Source organism: Pholcus phalangioides, unplaced genomic scaffold (assembly GCF_987345545.1).
Source record: "Pholcus phalangioides strain wild (caught in Gottingen) unplaced genomic scaffold, Ppha-v1.0 ptg000007l_1, whole genome shotgun sequence".
NCBI lineage: Eukaryota > Metazoa > Arthropoda > Arachnida > Araneae > Pholcidae > Pholcus > Pholcus phalangioides.
The window spans coordinates 19292707-19318969 of record NW_028301600.1 but is presented as its reverse complement, the minus strand read 5'-3'; the positions used below and the strand labels follow the sequence as shown (position 1 = coordinate 19318969).

The following is a 26263-nucleotide window of genomic DNA, read 5'->3' as shown; positions in this document are numbered from 1 at the left end:
TGAAAAAAAAATTGAAAAAAAAAAACATTAAAATTCTTTTTAGAAAAATACGATGTCTTAGTTGAGAAAATTGAAGGATTATAATAGAAATGGAGGAGAAAAAAAAAAAACAAGCGATGAGCCGTTTTCTAATATTGCAATTTGAAGTTTTTGGATCTTCCTCTAGCGGTAGTTGGAGGCGGTTGAGAAAGCGGCATCATTGTCATTAAGAAACGGGAAAAGAGGTGGCGAAAAAGAATCGCTCAGATAAATGATTATGAATAAGTTTTCGGCGCTTAATTCTTTCACTAAGAAAGAAATTCACAACCGCAAAAAAAGTCATTTTTATTTTTATTTTTTCGTTATGCATTTTCTTTTACCATTTGAAGAAAAGCTTGTTCTTAAGGAAATGATTAAAAACGCGGTCTGCAAAAAACAGTCTGCGTATTCTCCCAACATCCTATCCTCTTCTCACTTCTCTTTTTACTGGTTTTCCGTTGTAATTGCATACTTTTTTTCATATTCATTTCAATTCCTTATTTTTTCTTCAACTTCATAAACATATGTCATTAAATGAGGACGTTTAGAAAAGAAGAAAATAAGAGTTATTTATAAAAAAAATTATTCTCATAAAAGTATTAAGAGAAATAAATTTCTCCTAGAAGATCATCAACATCGACGTCTATATTTTCTACTACTGGTGAGAATATAGTTAACGTAGACAAGTTTAAAAATTTTTAGTTTTTATTGATCGGGTGGGTTTCTAGTTTAAACGTAAGCTTAGAATTGTTCACTAAGTGAACCTGCAGATTCAATATGATTCTACGGTATAACCACGCTCAACAACTGGATTAAATTATTTATGACACTGACACAAAATCTAAAGCAGCATAACAGGTGCCATTCAAGTATAACTTCAGCATCAATGGGGGGGGGGGGGGTTCGGATTTTCTGACTTTTGATGACAAGGGTGGGGGAGAGGGGGTTTTGAATCATGCTTACGTCATCAACCGCCCTTATAAAAATATGAAATGTTCTTAATGGTGTCTTTACTGGGAATGCCAAAAATGGGAAACCTTTTCCATGTTTTTGCGCATCTGAACAAACATTGCCTGCCCCCTATATTGATAAGTCCTCTATAGAACTCTTTCTCTAGTAGACCTCTAAGAACCCCCTCCCCCGTCGTGTCGCACTTATGGGAAGGGGTTCAGCTAACTCTTTTGTGTCCACTTTGTGTCCTTGAGTGATTTGCTGGACTTCCGTACATAAGCGGATACATGCTCTTCAAAAAGGGGGGGGGGTGGTGGCTCACCGAGGATGTGTATGGTGATGGGGGGGGGGGAGAATAGTCTACTTTCGCACTGCCGCCGATTCTAATCATACAATTTTTCATGAATGGCGGATCGCCACCCCTCCTCCCACCTATGTACCCGTCTATGCTCCTGTATGATGTGGACGAGAAAACAAGCTGCGATGATTTACGGGAAAAGCAAAGCAACTAATACTCATGAAAACAATTTTCTTGTATGATGGAAAGCTGTGACTGCAACTGCTTTGTGCGTAGGTGGGACATTAAAAAAGAAATGCGCGGTAGCCCAGGTGGATAAGATCTAAAGTATCAAAGGATGTTTAGAGTTTTCTCGAGTTTGATACCGGTTCGTCCTTATCAGAAGCTTTCCTGACCCGGGGGTACAACAGAAACGGCGACATGACCAGAGTCCCACATCGAGGGGTTAACGCACCAACCCCTTCGTGAGTGTAAAAAAAATGGCTGCCATTTGGAATCAGCACTAAATTTTAGGTCCCTATCTAATTAGCCTTCGTGTGCAGAAAATGAACGTGGTGTGACTAAAATGTTCAAATAATCGAAAAAGCACAGCTTGGTGTGTTTTTATTTACTATTCTCATGAATTACTTCATACTTCATCACTCGTGGTGTATGCTCACCTTGCACTCGGAAAAAAAATTGGTAATCGTTGGTTATCTAAGGCCAGACGCATCCTCAATAATTCCATTGATCACATCGATAGCTAAATAGAAAGAAATTACTTCAAATTATTCAAATGATTGTTTTTAAGCAACCATCTTGCTACTGATTGTTCAACACTTCTGGAGTTTAGACAAAGCACGATGAAGAAGACTAGAGCGCAATGAGGTTTAGAGAAAGAACGCTACAAGGTTTTTCACCAAGTAGCAACGGCAATCTTTACCACTCCTTTAAATAATGTATAACTTAAACCAGTAATTAATAAACTTAAAACACAAGCTAAAAATATAGTGTGTTCAGTCTATAATCATGTAAAAAATAATCCCTGTACATACATAGCAAAGTTCACTACAGCAGTGTCAAACGGTGTGGTCAGACTCCCTATGTATATTCTTGAAGGGAAATCCAATTAGAGGCGTACGCAGGATTGACCTTGAGTGGGGGCACAAAAGGCTTAGGGGGTGGGTTGCAATGAATTTCTTGAAGAGAAAATTTGAGTTCTTAACCTTCAAAAAGCATTGAAATTAACAGAAATTGATTATAATAACATATAAAGGTATTTTCTGCCGATATTTTAATTAAAAAAAAAATTTTTTTTGCATCAAAAATAAATTTTTGATCGTCTGGGGAGGGGACCATAGGAGGCTCGTGTCCCCCTATTTCCTCCGCATACGTCTCTGATCCCAATATGCGTCAAGAGGAGGGGAGCAGAGCTGACAAAATTTTGCTGACGGGGGGGGGGGGGGAGTCAAAAACTGCTAAAAATTTGCTGACGTAATACTTGAATGGCTTCATAAGCCTATATCATCTGCATAAGATCTTCAAGATATTTCAAATAGAGTGAACGGAGCCTATTCCAATCTGGTTAATACGTGAATTTTTTTAGACATTTGTCGGATTTTAATATGGTAAACAGATACATGAGACTTGACGGAAACCCATAAAAAAAGCAAAATAAAAATCTACATGTTTTTAGGCATCTACTTTGGCACAAACAACGAACCGCTGTATTGGTGAGACCGGTTAAAGTAAGGCGGAAAAGGGGAAAAGATTCTTACACACAGGCTTTATTTTTGATGTCCCTCAGTCATAATTTACTTCAAATTTTGAATTATTTTTAAACAACTCCCCCTCATTCTGTGGCACCAAACTCCATGCGTATACACGGTTTGACGTAAATTATCTTTCAATATCCTTGCTCCGTTGCCAAATGCAAATTAACAAACTCCAAGAAAATCCAACTGTCTTTTGAAACAAGAGCGAGAGAGAGAGAGAGAGAGAGAGAAGAAGAGTTTTTAAATTCTCTCTCTCTCTCTATGTTTTGACATGCTGTCTTCGTACCCAAGCACGTCTCTGTCACGCTTACTCCCTTCTCTTTAAAGCTTGGAAATTAATCGCTTCAGAGAAAATTTTTAAATACGTGCGATCCCCGTAATGGGATACTAAGGCAGCGTTTACTTGAGTCGAGCATTTTGAAGCCTTCCTTTGAACATAAAGAAATTAATCCATGGAAACACAGGTAAAAAAAATATGCGTGTAATGACGACCATCGTTTAGAGAGACATTTGAGAATAACGTTGGTAGAGCGCATTACAAAATGTACTGAATATCCTTTATAGCTTGATCCAACAATACTAAGACAAATACTAAGACAGCTCATCTATTCTAACTGCTTGGTTTAAATACTTGTTTTTGACCCAAAATAAAACAGAGAAAAAAAAGATCATGTCCGATCTAGCGATCATTAAGATATTTTTAGAGTAATTTTCACGTTTAGAGCATATATACTCATGTGATGTATAATGTCATTTTTCCCCCACTAGAAATAATCAGCTGGTTTGACAAAAAAGGAAAGGAATTCACCATCCAAAAATGCTGACGATAAAGTTATAATCGTATACAACAGGCTAGGCAAATGCATCGTCTGCGAAATTTAATTTTAAAAAAAGCACATACAGCGCTTGAAATTAAATCTGTGACTGAAATTCTACTGTCATAGTTGTGTCTGATCTTCAAACGTTGAACTTCTCATTTTTTCGTTATTCATGGTTGAAGATAGTTGGTGTTTGTGTGGTGTAATAGCTCTATGCATAAAATACGGGTCATAATGCATGGAACTCGCAACTTGAAGGTAATTTACATTTTATTTTCATGTTAAGTTTATGAACAAGAAAAACACCAAAAGAAAAAAAAAACAAATTGACCTATACTGGCAAAGAAATTGATGAATGAATAACGTTCCAAATTAAAATTTCGGGAATAAATTTTTCCTTTTAATATAGGGTAGGTCTGATTAATCGTTGTATCAATTGTTAATAGCAGTTAAAAATTTCAGTTGAGTTAATCGACTCGATCAATCCAATTGAAGTTCGATTAAAATTTAAGTAAAACGTTAGTAATTCAACTCGATTTAATTAACGAAACCGATTAGATGTCTTAAATTATGTTCTTACATCTAGCAAATACTTGAAATAAATAAAATTTATTTTATATCATCAATTAATATTATATAGTTATGAAAAATGTTCGATTAAAATTAGATAAATCAGTTAATAATCGATTCGAATTTTTTCATTAACCAATTAAAAATTCTAATCGGTTCCCAGCCTTAGTTTAATATAACGTGTCTAATACTGTATTGATGAATCTTTTGTTAATCTTGAAAAGTTCTGTTTTTTTTAGGTTTTACTCATGCTTCGCATTATTTAGCCTACTAATAGTTTTTATTCATGCCTGAGCAAACCATTGTATTATTTATTTAAAAATGCAAGAAAATATTTGCAGCAATTTTCTGCATGGTCTATTTTGTCGATATAGGTAGCAAAACGAAGAGAAATTTACGAAAGACAAATATAGAAAATTAGGAAAACCAATCGATACTAAACTGCACTTTGGGCAGTTAGTATCGATTGGTTTTCCTATTTGGAAAAATTCAAACTTATCAAAAAAATTTTGGAACATTATGATTACATATTTCGTTAGCAAGGATAAATCCGCTATTATTTACTACTTTGATACACAGTTATCACTATACAACTGATCGTATGATAACGATAATCTCTATCAAACTTTGAAATTTTTAATGTCTTAAAGCGTAGATTAATTAAAATATTTTCTAGTTATTTGCATCCATAATTTTATAAACCAAAGTAATTATTTTTATAAAACTTTACACTTATTACATACAATAAAGAAAACTTATATAAATTGAACACTAAATGAATTTTTTTACATGAAAATAAAGAAAAAAAACTGTATAATAAAAAAAAAAGACTGTATGGCAAAAGTTGAAATAGCATGAGATAAAATGCAGTAAAATTGAAAAGTATTTTTAAAAAACACATTAAAGAACAACAAAAGTCTAGAGCAACAATAAATAGTAAAGATAATAGAATAGAATAACAACTGAAATACAGGAAACACATTCAGAACACGTTAGTGAATGCACATGCAATATGTGCGTGAGTTATAGATTTAACTGCTAACAACCACAACCAAACAGCAGTTACAAAAACGTACATTCGTCATTATTCTATTCAAGTTTTTTTTAAACTTTATAGCTAAAAAAATAGCAGTTACAAGGCTTTCTATTTGGGATCCTAATTTTGAAATGGGTCGAAGAAAATAAAATCGCCCAGAATAACATCTAAGAAACTCTCCATCAGCTAAATATTCTCTGCTGGACAGCCAGAAGACTATTGTGAGAGCAAGAGAGATGAATTAACGACCCAACAGCAATCTCTATGCTTGGATAAACCCAGCTCCTGATAAATATCCACTATTTATTAGCCCCGTCCAAGAGAAATTCAACAAGACAATAAATAACTGCATTGCAAAAGCCAAAAGAAACAACCATTTGTTTTTCTTCTTCTCTCCATAGCTTTTCTTTTGCTTTAAGTAAAAACGAGAAAAGAATCATAACCTCTCCGGAAAAAAAAACAGCTCGAAAGAACGGTTTTTCCTTCTCCCGGCCTTTGGTACACCATATGCATAGGAGTGGCCTACTCTTAAAGTTTTCTTGAAATACAGTTCATGCCAACAACAGTTATGAGTCCGATTCTAGGGATAAGGAAAAAGCGAAGCTATCATAGTAAATGGTTGGTTGGGAAGAAAGAAATGCCCAACAGTTTCTTTCCTTCTTTTTCCTGTTTCCAACAATATCAAAGAAGAAAATGAGAACGGCAATCGAATTTCAAGAGTAATATTCGCTCACCATGACTTACATGTATACTTTCGGGTTTACGACGAGACTGGAAAAGGTTTTATCCTCCGTTCTTTACGACAAGAGAACTTCTACAATTGCTTAGGCTCCTGCTACATCATGTATGACAAGAGTACTGAGTACAAGTGATTGATGCTAGAAAAGGAATTTTATGACCGTTTTGAAAAGAACCCAACTTCAATTGGGTACAATGTCGCCAATGCCGTTCAGAACAGACCCCTTCTACCACACCAAAAAATAAAATAAATTGTTGAGTGAACCCAAAAACCCCAAGCAAGAAGCTTCATTGACTGGAATATATAATTTTTTTCTTTGCCTACATAAACCTTAACGGGTTTATTGCAGTTTCTAGAATAATGAAGGAAATATAAAAGCCCAAACTGTTGGCATAAACTGTAATTTACATCGCTGCTTTAACAAGAAACATTTCTCGATGTTAAATAAGTATTGTACTAATGCTTCATACTTGAGCCGAACGAATTTATTGTCCGAAGCTTCAAAAGAGCCACATTTTACCAATCATCTTTCTTATATAGCGGGAGATACATCAATTTTCAAAGCGTCAGAGCATAAAAAAAAGTAACCACGAAGTGGCATAAAGCATAGTTGCTTCAACATATCATCCCTAAGTTCAAAAGATAATACAGTTAAATGAAACGAAGGTATAGAAGATATAATTTTCATTGGAGAGTCACATATAATATAAAAGTCTCTTCAAATATGACACAATTTTGTTCTTCATGAAAGCACAAAAACACAGAATATATAGTTTCATTTGTTATGATCTCGCTATGTTCGTACAAAGTACTTTGCAACAATAAGGAATCACTGTTGGAACAGAATCAACCAAACTTGATAGTTCATTATATTGCTTAAGGGAAAGAGGCAGAAAAAATGAATTCAAATAACCTTATTCGCAATATTCGCAAGAAATCTTGAGTGGTTTTAAGGTTGAGGTGATGGGTTTTATACAAGCTAAAAAAACATATATATATATATATATATATATATATGAAAAAGTATAGTGCGGGTAGAGTTAGAAAAAATAAGGTAGAAGAAATGAATAATCGGAAGAAAGGTAGTTTCGGTAGGCAAAGGTAAGGGATGAATAAGCGCACAACTATCAGGTATCTTCGGCGAATAGAGCAGAGATTATTTGCTATTTAATTTCCCAAGAGGCTAGCGATGTAAGAAAAGTAGCGACGAATCCATCGACATTTGGTTTTTTCGACCTTTCTCCTCCTATTTCCCTTCCTCATTTTCAACTCATTTTTGTGTTCTTTAAGCAAAGGCGAATGGCGATGACGACAGTATTTTTACATAATCAAAGAAATTCTCCCGATTAAGCCACTCATCGAATCACAAGAAATTCAACGTTGGTTTTTTTTTAAAACTCTATACCTTTGACAAAGAAAATCTTAAGGTATGAAATTGGCCATTTTTTTTAATCTGTGACACACAAGTATGAAAATACCCTAATTTTATAGATTTTTCTTCATCATAATGTTATTTAATTTCAGTATGCTATGGATTTGAAATAACTTGCATAATCGATCAAATGGTTCTAGATTTCGGATAAGAGAAATGAGGTAACCTGTAAAGGATATTTTGCACCACATATCTTATTTGAAAAATAAACTTTTATTATAATTTATGAATTCATTACTGCGCAATACTACCCATATAGTATTTTTACTAGCCTATATTCTCTAATCTAAACAAAAATATCATTAATTATTTCTACAACTGCATAAAGAGGCTTATTTAATTTGATGGAAAGGCTGAAGCGTGTTGCGGGAAATGATGGAATAAATGACTGAATCCCAGTGATCACATTTCGTGAAAAATTATTTTATCAAGTCAATTATTAGATAATAAGATTATTAGAGAAACCTGAGCATTCATTCTTTTTTTATGTCTAAAATCTGCATTTACTGATAATCAAGTTTCCAGTTTGAAGCTAAAATATGACATTCTATACTATAGAATCTATAATATGGGGTATAATATGGGGAACGCAGACAGGGCCGGGAATAGAGGGGGCAGAGCGAGAAACTGCTAAGGGCGGCAACATTTAGGGGGATGGCAGTTTAGGTGGGAACAAAGAACACTGTTATAAAATTCTAGAATTTTAAAGTTGTGGGGACGGCAAAATCATGTTTGCCTCGATTGGCAAAGAACATAGTTACGGCCCTGGTCTTAAGAGCCAATCAGTCAATAATCATTAAAAATGAGATAAAATGATCTTTTAAAGGATCTTTTTATTATAATAAAAATATTATAAGAGACACCATCTGCTTTTGCAATATAAAGATAGCGACTTGAATGCTTTGACAACAGAAAGTTTTAACAAAGAAGAGCCACTTGCAATATGATAGTCATTTTCAGAAAATTGACTTATACGGATTGGCTTCCGAGCCCTCCGCTCGTTACTATGTAGGTTGCATCGCTCTTCTCGCCGCGAATTACTGGCGAGCCGTTGATCTTAGAGGCGTACTTCCAATTAGAAAAAGTATCTAAATACTGTGTAGAACTCAGATGCGTCTTCATGTTGCAAGGGGTTGTATAGCTATTAAAATTTAAAAAAAATTATATCTATACCCTGTTTTCAAAAACTCAATTAGAAAGTCGTTATACTGTTTCTCCTGAGACCGAAATATTTGATTTTAAAAATCGAAGGAAAGTTGGGAAAAAAAGCAAAAACTGACGGACAACGATTCTTTCTAATCCTCAACTTAAAAACGTTAAATTGTTTTTGTTGGCCTGAGGGAAGACAGGGCAAAACTTTGTAACTGTGTTTTTGAGGACAAGGTGTCTGTATAAGAAGTTAATTTTTTTTTAATTTCGATAACTGTACAGCCCCTTGTAATATGAATGGCGTATGTGAGGTCTACACGTTATTTAGATACTTTTTCTAATTCGAAGTATGCCTCTAGCCCTTTAAGAACGAGCACGAACGATCGTGCGGGTGAGATACTAACAAACATTCATGCTTTCAAAAATTTCACGGTCTTAAAGGGCTAGGTTCACGATTCGCCCAGCAATTTGCGGCTAGAGGAGTTAGCTATGCACCCTGTATGTATATCGGAATAGTGTTAACACTTGAAAAATAAAGAATATATTTTGTTATCTGTGGTGTTATGTAAGAATAATTTCACTTAGAAACTATAAAAAGTACTATCGCTGATAATTTAAAAGTATTAAGAAAGTGATTGAGTAATCATAAATATCTCCATGTAACTTAATTGTGAAACATTAGAAGCGAATGAGGTTTTGAAGACTGATTTACTAAGATTTAAGCACGGTGGTGTAATTAGCAAGATATGTGATTGCAAAAGTTACAAACAACACAAAAATTATGTGAGATCGAATATAAGCCTACATAAGTTATATATGAAGAAAGTGTATAAAAATATCACTTAATTAACGTGTTTATGATCATATAAACCCTACGATTTTCTTAAGAAGTCAAATGTGCAATTAACGAAATCTTCCACAATATCTCACACACACACACAAACAAAAAACGCACATCTGTTAGTCATTTCATAAAACCATTGCGTGAAATGGGGTGTCTTGTCATTTGTCTAATTCATTTGGCAAGTGGATCGCAGACCAAAATTACAGTTAGAATCGACATTTGTCTAACTCATTTAGCAAGAAGAAAGCTTCTATGACTAGATTGATGCATATGCTGCTCATGCTAACTTCTTATATGAAATCACTGCAATTAATATCCTTTCCAAAGTTTTTCGATTCGGAACCTTGAGTTTTTCGTAACTCAAGGTTTCTATACCATGCACTTTTTTCATGCAAACAGACAATTTTTTTTCCTAATTCACATAAACCAATCCGTTATAATTATGATAGAGTTTTATAGTGATAAATATATGTGTGCCACCTACTTGTTGAGAAAAATACAGTAAAATACACCTTTCACTTCCTCAGTCCTAAAGAAAAATTTGAATTTTACGTTTTTTACGTTTATTTTTAACTGTCAAACAAATTTAAATTAAATTTAAAATTATAAAGTTAAATTTATTTTAACTGTGAAACTGCCGGAAATTAGTCTTTTGTTTACCGATGAATATGTATAGTTAGCTATAAAATTTTTAGATCTAGTACTAATTTTGGGTCGCTTTGAGTAGGCCTATATATTCATATTTAGCTATGTATATGTATTTTCCCTATGTATATGTATGTTATATAAGTACTATTAGTGAAATTCAGAATAATCTATTCACTGAAAAAATCAGTCTCATCCGATTTTGCTTTATTGAATCAAGTTTATGCAATGAATAATGCCACTGGATGAAACTTTTTCTATCTTTGGTTATATATAATTTCATGTGTTGGATTCACATTTTGTTAATTCATCTTTGGTTTTCATACACTCAAGCAACCTACTCAGTCACTAAAAGAATAAAGAGCTCCTGAGAGAGTGAACAATGAATTTAATTCAAGAGTTTTTATATCTCTTAATTTATCCACACATGTATGTATTGTTTTTTCAAAATTATATTGACACAAGTGAAGTTTTTTACACCCGATGTCAAAGGTGTACGCAGGATTTTCTCAAGGCGGGGGGGGGGTAATTAATTTTTTTTATACAGATGGGTTTTTTTTAATTTTTCACTACAAAAAATATTAGAAACCTCAGTCAAGGGGGGGGGGGGCTTGCGTACACTAGTGCATAGTGTTTTTCACATATTCTAGTTATTTAGGATAGTGACGACGGTCTTGATAACAAGTGCAGGAAAATGAAGTTTTTGAAGTAGGAAAAAAATGAAAATTTTTAGTATAATAGGGTATATTTGTGAATGCCAATTACAGCAATTGCTCCACCCTTCTGCATTAAAACGCAAGGGATCGTAATACGAAAAGAAGGAAAGGAAGTTTATTGAAAGGGAAGATTAAGAGGGGGAAGATATGTGTAAAAAGAACAAAGAAAAAAAAGATGTTGCAACAGGAAGCAGGCGCACATTCCGACGGATGACAAAATCGAACAAAACGCCGCTTGAACCCGCAGTCGATGCCGACGGATACGTTTAGCAACTTGCCTTACCATCATCGAACTCCGCATCACACGCGCCAAATCTGTAACAACCAGCCGCGGACTGTGAAACTACATACTGCGTCAAATATAAATTGTAATAACACGTGCGTGTGGACAATATACACAAATAGTATGCACATTATCCAGTGTGCATACTTCTCGATATAAATCGAGAAGCTCTCCATACTTAGAATAGACAACCGTAATTTTTTTTATGGGCATTGTATAATATTTTATCATGCATATATATAGTTTTTAGTTTTATATATACAATTGCATTTTAATTTGGGTTGTTGTATTTTTTAAATATATGACATCCATATTTGTTGTGGGCATGTTTTTCTCAGCCACCTCGTTGGGCATTTTGCCTGTCGTGGCGTTGTGTTTGTATTTGTGTAAACCAATATTGTTCTCATCACCACGTGCATGAAATGAATTTTCACTGAGTCATTTTGAGGTTTTTGAGTCTAAAAACTCAGTAACAAGATCCATGTCATTTGATTTTACTATTTTTTATTCTAATCAAATTATTACTTTATTGATTTCTTTAAATGTAAGTACAACAATTCGCAAATTATTCTGGGCTTTTATGATATAAAAAATCGCATCAACATTGCAGGACATTTTTGATTTTTTTTTTGCTTTTAAATATGAAATATGCTTTTATAGGAAAATAGAATGCAGTATTTCTTATAATAAGACTATGAGAAATAGATAAACCTTGAATTAAAGATGTTAATCAAAAATAAAATTGAAAAAAGAACCAAAGAAAAACAACCAAACATTTGAACTGGGATTTGCATCACCCAATGCATTTAATAAAAATTGAGAATATTGTTGATCCAAATCACTAAATACGGTATCATATACGTACTGCTCATCCTTATAATAGGATATATAATAGGACCTATTTAGGGTAATTGTAATTGAAGTTCCGATTTCAAAACTATTTTAACCTTCGATTGCACGGGTTGGGTCTGGGCGACCCATGAATATGTATTTCTCTCTTTTACCGACAGGTGGCAGGAAATATTTTTTTTTTGAGGTTCTCGCTAAAGGCGTGGTGGATATTTTTTTTCCGGAACTGGTGAAAGATTTATCTGTATCTCTGGGTCTGTGAGACCCTAGCTGTGCAGTCAAGCAACATTTTTATTTCAATCTTTTAATTGATAGGTTATTTTAAAATTACTTTAAAAATAAGATATGAATGCTCATATTTTCATATTTACGTATAAGGTTCACGGGGTATTTAACAGACATTAAAAAATTCAACTTATTGTTTTTACCAATGAGTTTCTGCTTTAGTATGATGTTATGAGTGTTTCAGAACTGTTAATTTGAAATTTACTATAAAATAGTACAGCAATGGTTAATTACATTCATTTTATGCCCATATTGTGGCTAAAATAATGTAATAATAAATGTATCAAAATACTAAACAAAGAAAGTGTATAATTATTTTATGTGTAGGTCCGTGAGACCCAACTCGTGCTCTCACGGAACATTTTCTCACCCGTATACTAGAGGGTTAAATGAGAACCACTGCCACACACAGAATGTTTAACAATTTCACGAAGAACAGAATTTAGTGAAGAATAAAACTTTGTTTTCTAAAGAAAAAAAAAATTTAGTGGAAAAATATGCCAGTGGGAAACAATTGGTGCTATGTGACGGTGAAAAGGAATACAAAATTAAAGGAAACCTAAGCGTGCAACTGTGTGTAATATGCTGTCCCCCGTATTTTAATTCCAGATAAAAAAAAAATCTTAGAATATATATATATGTGTGTATACACACACACACTCTCTAGCATGTTTAGTAACAAATCTTTGTGTTTTCGCCGAATTTGTTTTTGATGTGGTGATGGCTTCCAGTTCCTCTAAATTATTAACGTGTCTATAAAACAAAGCATCCTTTAGGTGCCCCAAAGCTTAAAATCACATTAATGCAAGCCTGGAGAACACGCTATCCATGTCGCAGGAAAAGGGCGACTCATTAGTCATTTTCAAAATAACTGCGAAATAGCCTCTTCTCTTGTGTAAATGCTGTTGAAAAGCATTTATTGTTATATCACACAGTGACTTCTGGGAAATAAACAAGCAAGTGACGTAACGCATGTGAACCTTTTAGTTTTGCATGGATTTTGCAATTTCTCGTATTAACAGTGCAGAAACACTCAGATCTACATGCTACTACAAATTCCGAGATAGCTGCTTTTAATAGAATAAAAAAAACCATCATATTGAACATTTATTATGTCATTCGTGGAATATTTATCACTTTCGTATTGTGTACTGCAATAAAACCCTGATTATCTCCCCCCCCCCACATTAGTACATTTTTGAACATCATTCTATTTTCACCAAACGGAATTTCTTTGTTAAAGTACAGGAGTTTTCACGCTATTCTGACCAGTGGTTTATATCTCAGACCATTTTGGAATTAGAACTTCAATGATAATCATCCTATATATATGCGTACATAGTTATCAATTTAGTTTATTCTTGAATCATTGATAGCGTAAATAATGGTGTATGCCGAATCATCAATTAAAGACACATACACGTGCGCAAATAATAAAATATAGGCTCAAAAAAGTTTGCCGGTGCTGCATTAATTATTTTCTATGTATTTTTTTATTCCTAAAAAGAAAAACCTTCAATTTTTTTTGAATTGATATCACACTTTTCATCAAACGATTATGCGCACTTGGGACGGTCACAAGAACAGATTGATCATGGTGATGATGATAATGGGTGCTTTCAGGCTCACTCACACACTCATTCTCCCTTTGACTGCTCGCTCGCTTGCTTTGCTACCTGTAATTGCCTGTTTCAGCAGACCGCAAAACGAGGGCAATCCATCAGAGTAGCCGCTTCGGCAAATAGCCGACAGGGTAAATGACCACTGAAATGACCGCTAAATGGCCCTCATTGAGGAAATGATACTGATGCCGAGATGCTATTTTGCTCTCTTTCTCTCTCTCACTTTCTGCCACCCTTTCAGAGACAATCCGACACAGTAGGCCAATACCACTTAAGAATGTTGAACATTTCGACAAACATCCAACTTAATTTTCCTTATTAGACATACAAACCTGCAAAATTTAAGCAATAACTACGCATATCGCTGATAATTGAGTATAAAGGGTTGTAATGTGAAATGGGCGAAAGGTATAACAGTAAATATTGTGAAATATGGGGGAACCTCGGTATACCGAATGAAGTGGATTTTTTTTAAACTACAATAAAATAACGGGAGGAATGATGATGCCCCTTGATGTACCGGATTTCGCTGTATATTGGAATTCTTTAGTTCTTTATGTCGTTTCGATTTCTGTATTTCTGATATCATTAATCTAAATACGTATTCAGTTACTATATTTGTACTCACTCTTACGGCTTAGACCAATCAGGGCAATCAGTTAAAAACTGTACCCACAGGAGAAAACATTCTTTATAGTGCTGTACATGTTCAAGCAATATTCAACCAAGCACCCTGTACATGTTCACGTACAATCGTCCCTAATGATGACATTTATGCTAATTTTGACTAGCGTCAAGTGAGTTTTCCATAACATGTATATTGCGGAAAACTCACCTTAATATTAGGCTACTGCATTATTATTTCTTTGAGGATATGAAGGGAAATTCACAATTCAGTTAAATATGAGCAATATATAATTGACGGGTAGCCTAAAAGAAAAAAATGTATCTAGCAACGGTCAAAAAAAGTTTAGCATTGGTTGCTGAATGAATGAACTCCACAATTCTGCCACTGGACTTATCCCATTTCCGAGATCTCTACGAGGTAGAGTCCGATTGGTTTGTGTGTGTGCTAATTGATTGTGCCGAGCGTTATTTCAGAGAAATATCATCGTCATAATCTTACTCATGCGCCTATTGAAATACGGTGAAACCTCGCTACAACGATATTCGATATAACGAACGATAAATCCTTCTACAACGATTTTTTTTTCATATCTTGTTTGAAATTGTCTATAATCTAATGTTGAACTCCTCTCGATACAACGACATTCTTTACTACGATAAATCCTCTAAAACGATATTTCGAAATCACTACAATGATGTCACCTATATTTCTCTCAAAAATCAAATTCGATATACTTTTAAATTCCTCTTCAGTGTTCGTTCTTTCGAGGGTGTTTAGTAACATCGTATTTTGCACTATTTACCCTCCGAAAGTACTAATGAAGTTGCCGTGAAGATAACTTCTGTGTAGTACACGAATGTGCTATGCGGTAAACCACTTAGCAGCAAGGAACAACTAACTTAGTTAATAAATTATAACTTTTCGTTGCGAATAAATGCATTTTGTGGTGGTACGAACAACACCAATTCAGAAGAGATGCCAACGATATAAATTTGGTGGCGACTGATGATAATGCTACCCCTGGATATAACGATAATCTCTCTACAACGATATTTTTCTTGATCCGCAGAGTATCGTCATATAGAGGTTTCATAGTAATAAAAAATTATATATTTCCAAAGTATTAGGTAGATTAATCGATATTGAATATTAAATAGAAATTTGATAGAGAGATTAATCAACAAGGACTGATTTCGTTGAAGTTTCAATTGAACTATATATTAAATGTTTATTATATTTAACTATATTAATTCTTTATTAATAAAGAAATTTGTAAAAACTAGGCTTAAAAATGTTTAAGAGAAAGAAATATGCGAAATACTCAAGCTGTCAATCTAGTGAACAATGTTCCCGACAGTTCGAAAAATTTCGGAACCTGATTCTTCAAGCAAAGGAGAGGAAAATTTACCTCGCCCTCTTCAGCCTCTTTGCTAAGGCACGAGCAAGACAATAAAACTAAGTGGTTGGAGCCTTTCTTCACCTTTCAAGTGGTACTCGCACGTGGTACTCAATAAAATGCATGAACAGTTGTGAAGCACATCTGATAGCAAGCAGAAAAGAGGCCTCTGCCTCTTAAGGGGAAAAAACGGAGGAGCAGAGGATGTGAAAGAATAAAAAAAAATTCTCTTCACTCTGAAGTGGACCATTCAATGTTTTTGAGATGACTATAGTCCATGTATTCCTACCATCTAGATCTGCATCACAACACATACGAGTTATTTTAAACGTAAAAAAGGGAAGCAAAGCAGAGGCTCACGAGCTTTCAATATGATTAATAATCATATTAATATATAATCTCATTGATAATAGTCAGGTTCGAAACATCGGCCTAACCAAATTCAAGCCTGCCTAAACATTGCATGGAATGCGTTTTCATAATTTATTTAGACGGCAGAAAAGTACATTCAATGACCAATCTCTTACTGGCAATCATATATTCATTTGAAGGACGAAGAAAATCATTTCGAAAGATGGTTAGTATTACATTGAACAATTGAAAATTTTGGGTTAAAAGTATATAAAGTATTAAATCATTTCGATCATTTTTGTCACACCACGGTCATTTTCTGCACACGAGGGCAAATTAGACAGAGACCCATAAATTATTGCCTATTCGGATCGGCAGCGTTCGACATTTTGCCTTCTTTTTTTTTATTCACCAAGAGGTTGGTCCGCTAACCCCTCGGAGTAGGACTCATTGCTGTAGCAATATATTCGGTGGTCATGTTGTCGCCGTTTCTGTCGTACCTCCGTTTCAGGAAAATTTCTGACAAGGACGGATCGGGTATCGAACTCGCGACATCTCTAAACATTCTTTGGCACTTTAGGAGAGTATCTTATCGTCCTGGGCTACGGCGCCCTATAAAGAGTATATAAACAAGATGATGATAAAGAATATGTGGATATGATCAAATTTTGAAATTTTTTGGTGGAAATATTTATTTGATTATTTAATTTTTTAAGAAAAGATTTTGATTTTCTCTAAGATTTGTTCAAATTCACAGAGATATGAGATGTGGATCATATCGTTGGCGTTCAAGCAAAAGTCATCAAGTCCACAAAAATATTTTGAAGGACTTTTGAAGTTTACTGGAATTTCCAATTAATTGTTCATGATATGAACCACGAACCAGTTATCTAAACATCAGTGAATCTACTGTAGGAGTTAGAAATTGCTAAAATAATTTTTACTTTTTTCATAACGACTCAAAAGTTCAAATTGGCAAAATCTCAAAACTGGACTTCGTGACTTCTGCTCGAACGCCGACGATTGGCCTATCATATGTCTGTCGATTTTTGTGATTAGTTCAATGATCCGTTTTTGTGCCATAGGCTACTGAGTGGGGGGTATTTGAAGATTTTTCCATTCTCAAATGTTTGTTATTAAAATGCGTGTATGGCAGTAAGTTTTTAAATCTTGAAAAGATAATTATGATGCATATAAACGAGACATACAGGATACTGCGGGGACTTAAAATAGAAAGAAGCTTGTCTTTATTTGTAATTTAATGACGTTATTTATTCACGCATCCTGTTTTCTGAAAGGGATAAATGATGCTTTTTTTTTTCTATCATACTTCTTTGTTGGTTTTTTTTTAAATTACAGTGGATCCCACGTATAACGTTCCCTCTCAGAACGTTTTCCCACTTAGTACGACTTAGTTTTGTGGTCCCATCTTTCACAAATACTCATCGAGATTTCCTGTTTAAAGCATTTTCCCACTCACAACGTTTTTTATAATAGTTTTTTTTTTTGAAAAAACGTTATGAGCGGGATCCACCGTGAGCGTATTTTTTTTTAAATTAATTAACTGAGAATAATCTACAGAAAGACATTTCAAAAGAACTTACAGCCTTCCATATGCCATTATTTCAAAGCTCTCTCCAAAAATTTAAAAATTTCTCAGTTATAAATATAAATACTAATAGAACGCCACAACAGGCAAAATGCCCAACGAGGTGGCTGAGAAAAAGATGCCCATAACAAATATGGATGTCATATATTTAAAAAATACAGCAACCCAATTAAAAACACAATCACAAAAATTATAAACAATATATACACATGATAAAATATTATACAATGACCATAAATTTATTTATATTATATTTATAGATTATGCCCATTATATTTATAGATTAAGTAAAAGTAGACTATTTCTATGATTGAAGGTAATAAACCGATCGTAACATAATAGACAAAGGAAAGGAAAAGTGCGAAATGAGGAATTCTTATGAATATAAACTGCTTGTTATTATAATGTTCAAGAAAATTCTGTGAATGGAAAGATTCAACCACTTTTCTTTCGATTTCGAATTCAAATATAAAAGAGATGAAGTCACGATTCAGTTTCTGATCATGATGCACCATCAATAATAACAATAAGAATAACCTTGGACATTTGCTACAGTAAAAAAAAAGCATGTAAATTTTTATATCTTAACAAAAACATTTTGCGTGATAACTGAACCATTCTCCGATTTTTGCATTGTGGAGAAAAAGAACTTCATTTTTTTTCGCTTTGTCAGACATTTTTTCACTTATCAGCTATCAGCTGCTTGGTCTTTTGCATAAACATGTTATAATCCTAATAACAACAATGTGAGAAACGTTCACGCGACTGAAACGGAAGATCAAAGTAGTTTCCGGTATTACTTGTTATTTTAATTTAACATTTTTCCCGTTAAATACAAGTTAGTCATAAATCTTTGCAATGATAAAACCTTAAAATGAAAAATGAATTCATGATCGAAGTATTTATTTCAGTTAATGTGGATATGAAATTTTCAACCTACTCATGCACGAATACAAATACTTTTATTCATTTAAGCAAAAAATAATAGTCTGCCAACTCTGTGGAACTTCTGATGTCTAAAATAGATTCTGAAACCTATTTGGCATCCTCAGATGAAAATCACGCGCAAATGCCTAATCAAAACCAAATTATTATAAAATATAATGGGAAGGCTACACGTATGTGTCTTCATATGAGGCCCGCGTGAATGAGAGATTTTCCTGCACATCATCCGTGACTAATACGTTGCACATGAATTTATTAGTGTGGATTATATACCATATTTTTTAGTAGACCTATAGCCTTTTTTCCTCTTAGAGATTAGAATAAAATAAACATTAAAAAAATTGAATTATAAAAACCAATTTTTCACACAAAGATGTATAAAATGACATAAAGATGCGAGTAGAAAAATCGACATTTTTTCTACAAAAAATTTCTATATTACAATCCCCCCTTCTCCATTCCTTAACAACTCATTAGTGTGAATGAAATTTGTATTTGTAGATTATACGACACTGCGGATTATACGGGGAAATTTTTTCATAAAGTAGTGAATTTCCCATCTGCAGATTACGCCACTACAGATTATACATATGAAATTACGATGATTCAAACCCTATATTTTAGGGACAATTATTTGATTACCAATATATTTTACTCTCGAAATTCTAGAAATCATTTCTTAGCAAACATCATTCCTGATGGCTCATATGATTTCTAGCTTCGTTTGTTGTCTGAAATACCGCATAGTTGTGACACGAGATACTTTCGATGTGCATAGTATAGGCTACAAAACCCACGTAAATTTGACGAATAGAAAACGCAAATGAATTGACTGACTGATTACTTGAGCATTCTCATCGCAAGTAGGCAATATATATATAATAAAATATAAATAAATCTACGCCGCTTTGTAATTTCAGTTTCGGCTACTAAATGCAAATCAACAAATTGAAACTTGCTGTCGATGCCGTCATCAAAGCTGATGGGCCAACTTGCCGTTGTCAAACTTCGCGCCATTTACTCGGACCTATTTTACATGGAAATCTGATTACGCAAAACCATTATCGTTGCAGTTTCCGTGGTTTGTTAAGCATTCCCGAGTAGGCAAATATAAACGCCGATAGCTCTTTAGTATTCTTGATGATGATAGTGGGAGAGAGGAGAGAGAGAAAGAGATCAGATCCAATTCCCGAACGTCAATCGCATACCGCTAAGTGCGCTTTTCATTAAGCGCCATCTACCGGGACAAATGATAAATCTCGACGGGAAAGATGAGATGCAGCTCACATACATCACTACTAATTCACGTTGTTTGATTGTTGAATAGCAAGATGGATAGATAATAAGGGTTATTCGCCGCCGCCACTGCATTATTATTACATCCGCTGTTAATTGCTTTCACGCATGCATGCAAATATACATATCATGCAGTTTGAGAATAAATCTTGGTCGTAATGTCTAGCTAGCGTTTCTCTGAACTGATATTCACACGGACACAAGTGATTTCAATTACAATATTTGATCACTTCTTTGTCTTCTCATCAATTAATGTCACAATTGCTGTTCGAATCGGTTTTTCCTTTAAACATTCAAATATTTTGTCGCGTAGTTATTTCTCCTTATTAGTTCTATTCTCGAATGACACCCCTCATCTTAAAAGTAATTTCCATATTTTCCCCATGTCTGTCCATTTTGTTGAGATTAATTAAAAATCGATTCAAATTTAAATTGAAATATTTTTAGTACAAAGAAAGCAATGATAGACTACTAACACTTCACACCTGTTAATAAACACATTGATACAAATAAGAAATATTTTTTATGCAAATTTCGGAGTCCTTTGAATCTTGAAGAAACTTTGATTCTATACAACTGTTTCTTAATGATTATTAATGTGATTAGTAAAAAAATGATAAATTTCAGTATAAATGTGGAAAAGAATGAACTCTCTCGGCTGTTTCTCTGAATGGCCTAATTCATCAAGTAACCAGTTTCTTCAAGATCTGGGTATCGTTAATTTTATCCCCATCCATTATTGAATTGAGATAAAAAATTAAAAAATTATTTTTTTGTTCTATTTTTAACAACGTTGGGATCGGGGATATTTTGCTTATTGAAATTCTTTTAATGTGATTAAAAATTACAAAATTGCATACGCAAAATAAGAATGCAAATTAAGTCGTTTCTTATATTCGTCTTATCGAGTTTCTTAACTATCAATTCGAATTCATACTAAAACCGACGGCGATAAAATGTCTTGGAATGTTTCCTTTAATTGCATGCATTCGATTATATCCCTTACATAACCCATCTAATATTATTTAGGTGTTTCTTAAGTGGGGCGGTATCATCTTTTATTTACTTATGCATTCACTAGAATTGGGGATGGTAGAAGATACGAGTACAGCATTGGATCCCATGGATTCGTTTATGAATTGGGGCATCGCAAAGGGGAGGGCCAGTAGGAAAAATGAGTTCGAATAACTCTGATTTAGACAAATAACACAAAATTTGACCATAATATTTAAAAGTGGTTCCAAATGCCGAGTTATTTTCAGATTATTCGGTTACACAGGCACATCCCCTAACTATACATACAAAATTGTTGTCTCTCTAGGGCCAGTGTTTCTCGAACGCTGGGACATAAACCATACCGTGTAAGATAAAGTCTATACAATAACAAACCTTATGGACTTGGGTGTCTGTAATAATTAGTTGGACGTTTCATTTAGCTAATTAATGTGCTGTTAGTCAATAAACATATGCATAGTTTTAATTAATACAGCTATTAACTGTTCACCGTTTTATCTAGTGTTTAAATTTTTATTTTACCAGGTCACAGTGTCAAAAAGATTGAGACCCACTATTCTAGGCAATGTGGCACCTACCAACTTGTCAATTAAAATGGGAGATTATGTTGGAGCCCCACGCACTAGATGCTATAAACACTATCCAGGGGGGCCTCACGTATTTAGAAAATCCCAGAGTCGTCATTAGAATCAATATCTTCTAATTTATTTGGAATTCTCTGTTGTATAATCAATAAAAATTCGAATGGACTATGTAGGCTACTGATATCGTACCCGGCCGGCTGCTTATAGCAGAGACCGATTTAAATACTACTGAAAATATAAAGTTTTTAACAACATGCACTTCAAGGCGAGGGTTCTTAACATTTTCCCGCCGCTACCCAAAATCAACAACATGATAAATTTCGCGATCTATGAGAGATGAGACTGTTTGTCATGCGAAATTAGTGAAACCAGCGACGCGTATATTTATACAAGAATCTAAGTGGATTTGTACGACCCATCTCGGAAGCCCCTCCGACTGGGACCTGTATGGACAAACGGGGCACGTGCCCACGTCCCACAAATTGTCGGGGCCCATTCGGATGCCAAAATTGGCATCTTCTTAGAATATTTCAATTTTTTACAAAAATATCAACAAATATTTAAAATTTTTGATTTTTTGATTGTCTTGGGGGGGGGGGGGCACGGGATAATTTTGCAACAGTGTTCTTTGTTCCCACCCCTAAAACTGCCGCCCTCTAAATTTTTCCGTCGGGGCAGTTGCACGCCTGCCTCCTCCAGTTATGGCCTTGTATAGAGGGCACTCAGAAAGTCGTATTTGCCCAGAACCCGAACTTGGCAATAACAGGCCCTGTCTGCGACCCAAATTTGGGTCCGAACCAGTATCGTTTTAACTCATGGGTACACCCGGGCACAGCCAGGAGGCCTCAAGTGAAGAGGGGCTTCAGAAAAATAAGTAGTTGAATTTTTCGAGAATTTGCAGGTAGGTCTCAGAAAAATCGTTTGGCTCGGGGTCCATGATGCTCTAAAGACAGCCCTGGATACAACCCATAGGTTAAGAACCCCTACTTTATGGAATGATTCAGATTTTCCTCCCACCGCGCACTCTTTCTCATTAGCGAAGTCACGTGGATACATACGGTAAATATGAATTTCTTAGAGTTAATCGCTATTTATAGACAATAATTTATATAGATTTCCGCTTTTGAATGCTTTATAAAGGAGAATAATATGAAAGAATGTGTACTCACAAAACGGCCATGAGCTCGGCACGTTCAGGATGCAGTTTCGGTGACAATAGTCGTCTTCACATCAGTCGTGATTATTGGTTTTTAATGATGATGGGATAGAGAGAGAGATTTTCACAAAATAATAATATCGGATTAATTAAGACAATCGAAATTAATTAATTAAAATCAATTGGGAAAGGAAAAATGTCACCGCAACAGGTCAGTGATTGAGTCACGTCAAAAGAAACGTTGGGAGGATTCTTTCTGTTAAAAAGACGGGAGTGAAAAAGCAGACGACGGAAGTCAGCAGCAGCAGCAGCGCGTCTATGAAACAAGAAGAAGAAGAAGCATTCGAGCGCGCCCGCTTTGTTTCGAATGGAACGACAATGAGAGGGAAGAGCCAATCACAGACTAGTATCAGTTCTTTGGAGCCAATGTAGATCGCGAAGGGGCGGAGAGCGCCCGAGATGCAAGCCAATCACCAGCGTCATACCACACATCACAAGAATGACAAACAACTATAAACGTATCCCGAGGTGAAAAGAGAGAAGGATTCTATCTTAAAAAGGTGTTTTGGGAGAAATCCGAATTTAAGAAAAATAAAAAATATATTTACGTTGAAGAGCGTGGGAAACATTTATTTGTTTTCATTTCTCACAAGAGAGGATCACATAAATACTTGTCAAGGAAACAACATTTCTCTAAATAATTTAGAAATATTTTTAAGACGTTTATCCTTTGTTTTAGAAATTTTGGCGATTTGTTTTCTTTTCGATAACAATTTCAAGAGAAAGAGAGAGAGAGATGAGACATTATATTTTTTTATATTTCGATATTTCGAGAGTAAAACAAACACGTTACAGATAATAAATGATATTTTAAATATTGTAACATTTAAGAGTACACACATATATAAAACTACAGGATAATAGTTTACGGGAGCAAAAAGAAGTATTTTTTCTGAAAATTTGACCAAAAATCGTTTCCATTCCTTAAGATTTCATTATGGGGACATAAATAACTATCGGAATGTTAATACTGGAATTCGACGGAGATCCTAGTTTTGTGTACATTCAGATCAATAAATTTGTCATGTTATTATTTTACTTCATAATGTTAATGAGAAGAAACATTCGGGTTTCGGCATTTCGTTCTCGGATTAAACACCATTATGCATTATTGGACAAATTTTAAACCTCAAATTAGCAAAATTCGTTGGTGTGGATGACAGGAGGATTTTTTTTTTCAGAATTGTAAAATTTGCATACGTAAGTTTTACTCCGCTGTGCATTCATACTCACGAAATTACGGTAAATGAATCACATATATAGCTTATACAGCAGTGGTTTTTCTTCTTCAAACTTTTGTCACCCGCGGCTACCTTTTCCAATTCATGGCTCATCTGCGACTTTCCAGGATAGTTTATAGTAGATATTTTCACTTATAAAAGAACCACTTCAAAGCATAAATAGGAACACACATCAATATTTCCAGCTCGTCACGACGCCCCAAAGAGCCGCTACGCACACTTTGAGAAACAATGTCATACACAGTATATTGGAAGTGCGGGTAAATAGTGGGGTATTATGAAATGCCAAGTTACTCTGCCTTCAGTTACGGCCGTCCATTGGAACTGTGATAAACGACTTCAAAATATTTTACCTGTGATGCTCTACGTTTGGCGTCACTCGATTATCATCATCATCACGTCTTCCATAGGAGAATATTAACTAATGAAAAAAACCATGGAGTTTTTATCGTCACAGGTTCAGTGAATCTTTTGTTTTCGATTAATTTTAGTTAGTTTCTTCATTTTGAGAAACCTATTCCAGCGTTTGTTAACATACAGTCCGTGAAGATTCAACAAGTGGTTCACAGACAGACGTGAAAATATAATTTTAATTAGATAAAAATAATTCAATATATAGAAAAAATCTTTATATGCCACAAATGTTATTAATATTCACATGGATTGAAATGAAACATTAGAAACTTATTCTGCATACGCGGCGATAGACTTCAAAGGCCTGAGGGGGGCAGGATGATGATGATGCAAATTCATGTATAGGCCTATGCATATACATTAGATCAGTCTGCTTAGTGATTGACGCTGAGGGGAGGGGGGAGGCATTCCCCCCCCCAACCCTCCCTCGTATTACTGCCCATGCTATTCTGTGAATTAGTGGTGCGCCGAATTTTTTCAGCCATTCTACTGGTCAAAACAAGAAAGGTTGAGAAACGCTGCTCCATTCCATTTTGTCTTGACTATTTCATATTACGCTCCTGTGTGTGTGTGTGTGATAACATTTTTTTAAAATACCTTTTCTCTCAGTGGGCGCGGTAGCCCAGGTCAATAAGGAACTCGATTAAAGTACCAAAGTATGCTTAGAGGTGTCGCGAGTTCGATACTAGGTTCGACCGTGTCAGAAACTTTTCCTGACACAGGGGTACAACAGAAACGTTGACATGACGTTGACACAGAAAAAAATTGCTACCGCAGGGAGTCCCACACTGATGGGTTAGCGCACCAACCTCTCGGTGAGTATATAAAAAAGGCTGCCGTTCGAAATCGGCATTAAATTATAGGTCCCGGTCTAATTAGCCCTCGTGTGAAGAAAATGAGAGTGGTGAGACAAAAATGATCAAATGATTTTTCTTAGACGTGATACTCATTTTCAAATATAGCACATTTTTCAAGGACAAGAATCCAAATTTTATAAAAATACAGAATACAGATTTCAGGTTCCTTTCATGTCTTAAATTGCAATAATCAAGAAAATAAAAATGGTATTCATAATTCCCGCTCTTTCTATGTATCTTAAAACGGTTTTATTTAATTGGTATAATTATGAATTTTATTATAAATGTAGAAAAAATAAGTCATAGAAAATACAGAAATGATGCAATGAGTGCTTTGGAACTTCGCCGACACTTTTCTGTAAGGTTCCCCAGGGTGAACGACGTCCGTGGCAGTGCCGTCCTAACGTATGGGCCCACCCAGGGCCACAAAAATGAGAACTAACTGAAATTTCCGCGAATTTTCCAGGTAGGGCCTTAGGAAAACCAATTGGCCCGGGGGCCCATGATGCTCTTAAGACGTCCGTGGATGTCAGTGTCAAAAGACTGGCAAGTTTCAATCACCAAGAATAATTACGATCATGCCCACGCATACTTCAGCTAGACTCCCAGATCAGGATTTTAGAGGATCCCCCTTTTTTTTGATTTTCTTGTGAATTGCGGGTGTAAAAAATATAAACGAAGTTACTCCCTTTTCTTGGGCCGG

At 34.7% G+C, this 26263-nt stretch overlaps 1 protein-coding gene across 2 annotated transcripts in view; it reads right to left on the bottom strand.

Annotated features, from left to right (window-relative positions):
- LOC149085027 (uncharacterized) overlaps nucleotides 1-26263 on the bottom strand; it is a 251583-nt gene that overhangs the window by 152401 nt on the left and 72919 nt on the right. Inside the window, exon 1 of one of the 2 annotated variants that reach the window (XM_089232785.1) lies at nucleotides 23002-23282. The exons of the other annotated variant lie outside the window; for it this stretch is intronic. Within the exon in view, the coding sequence (XP_089088911.1) occupies nucleotides 23002-23012 (11 nt within the window). The 5' untranslated portion in view covers nucleotides 23013-23282. Of the gene's footprint in view, nucleotides 1-23001; nucleotides 23283-26263 lie in introns of those variants that run through there. 2 annotated transcript variants of the gene reach the window in all.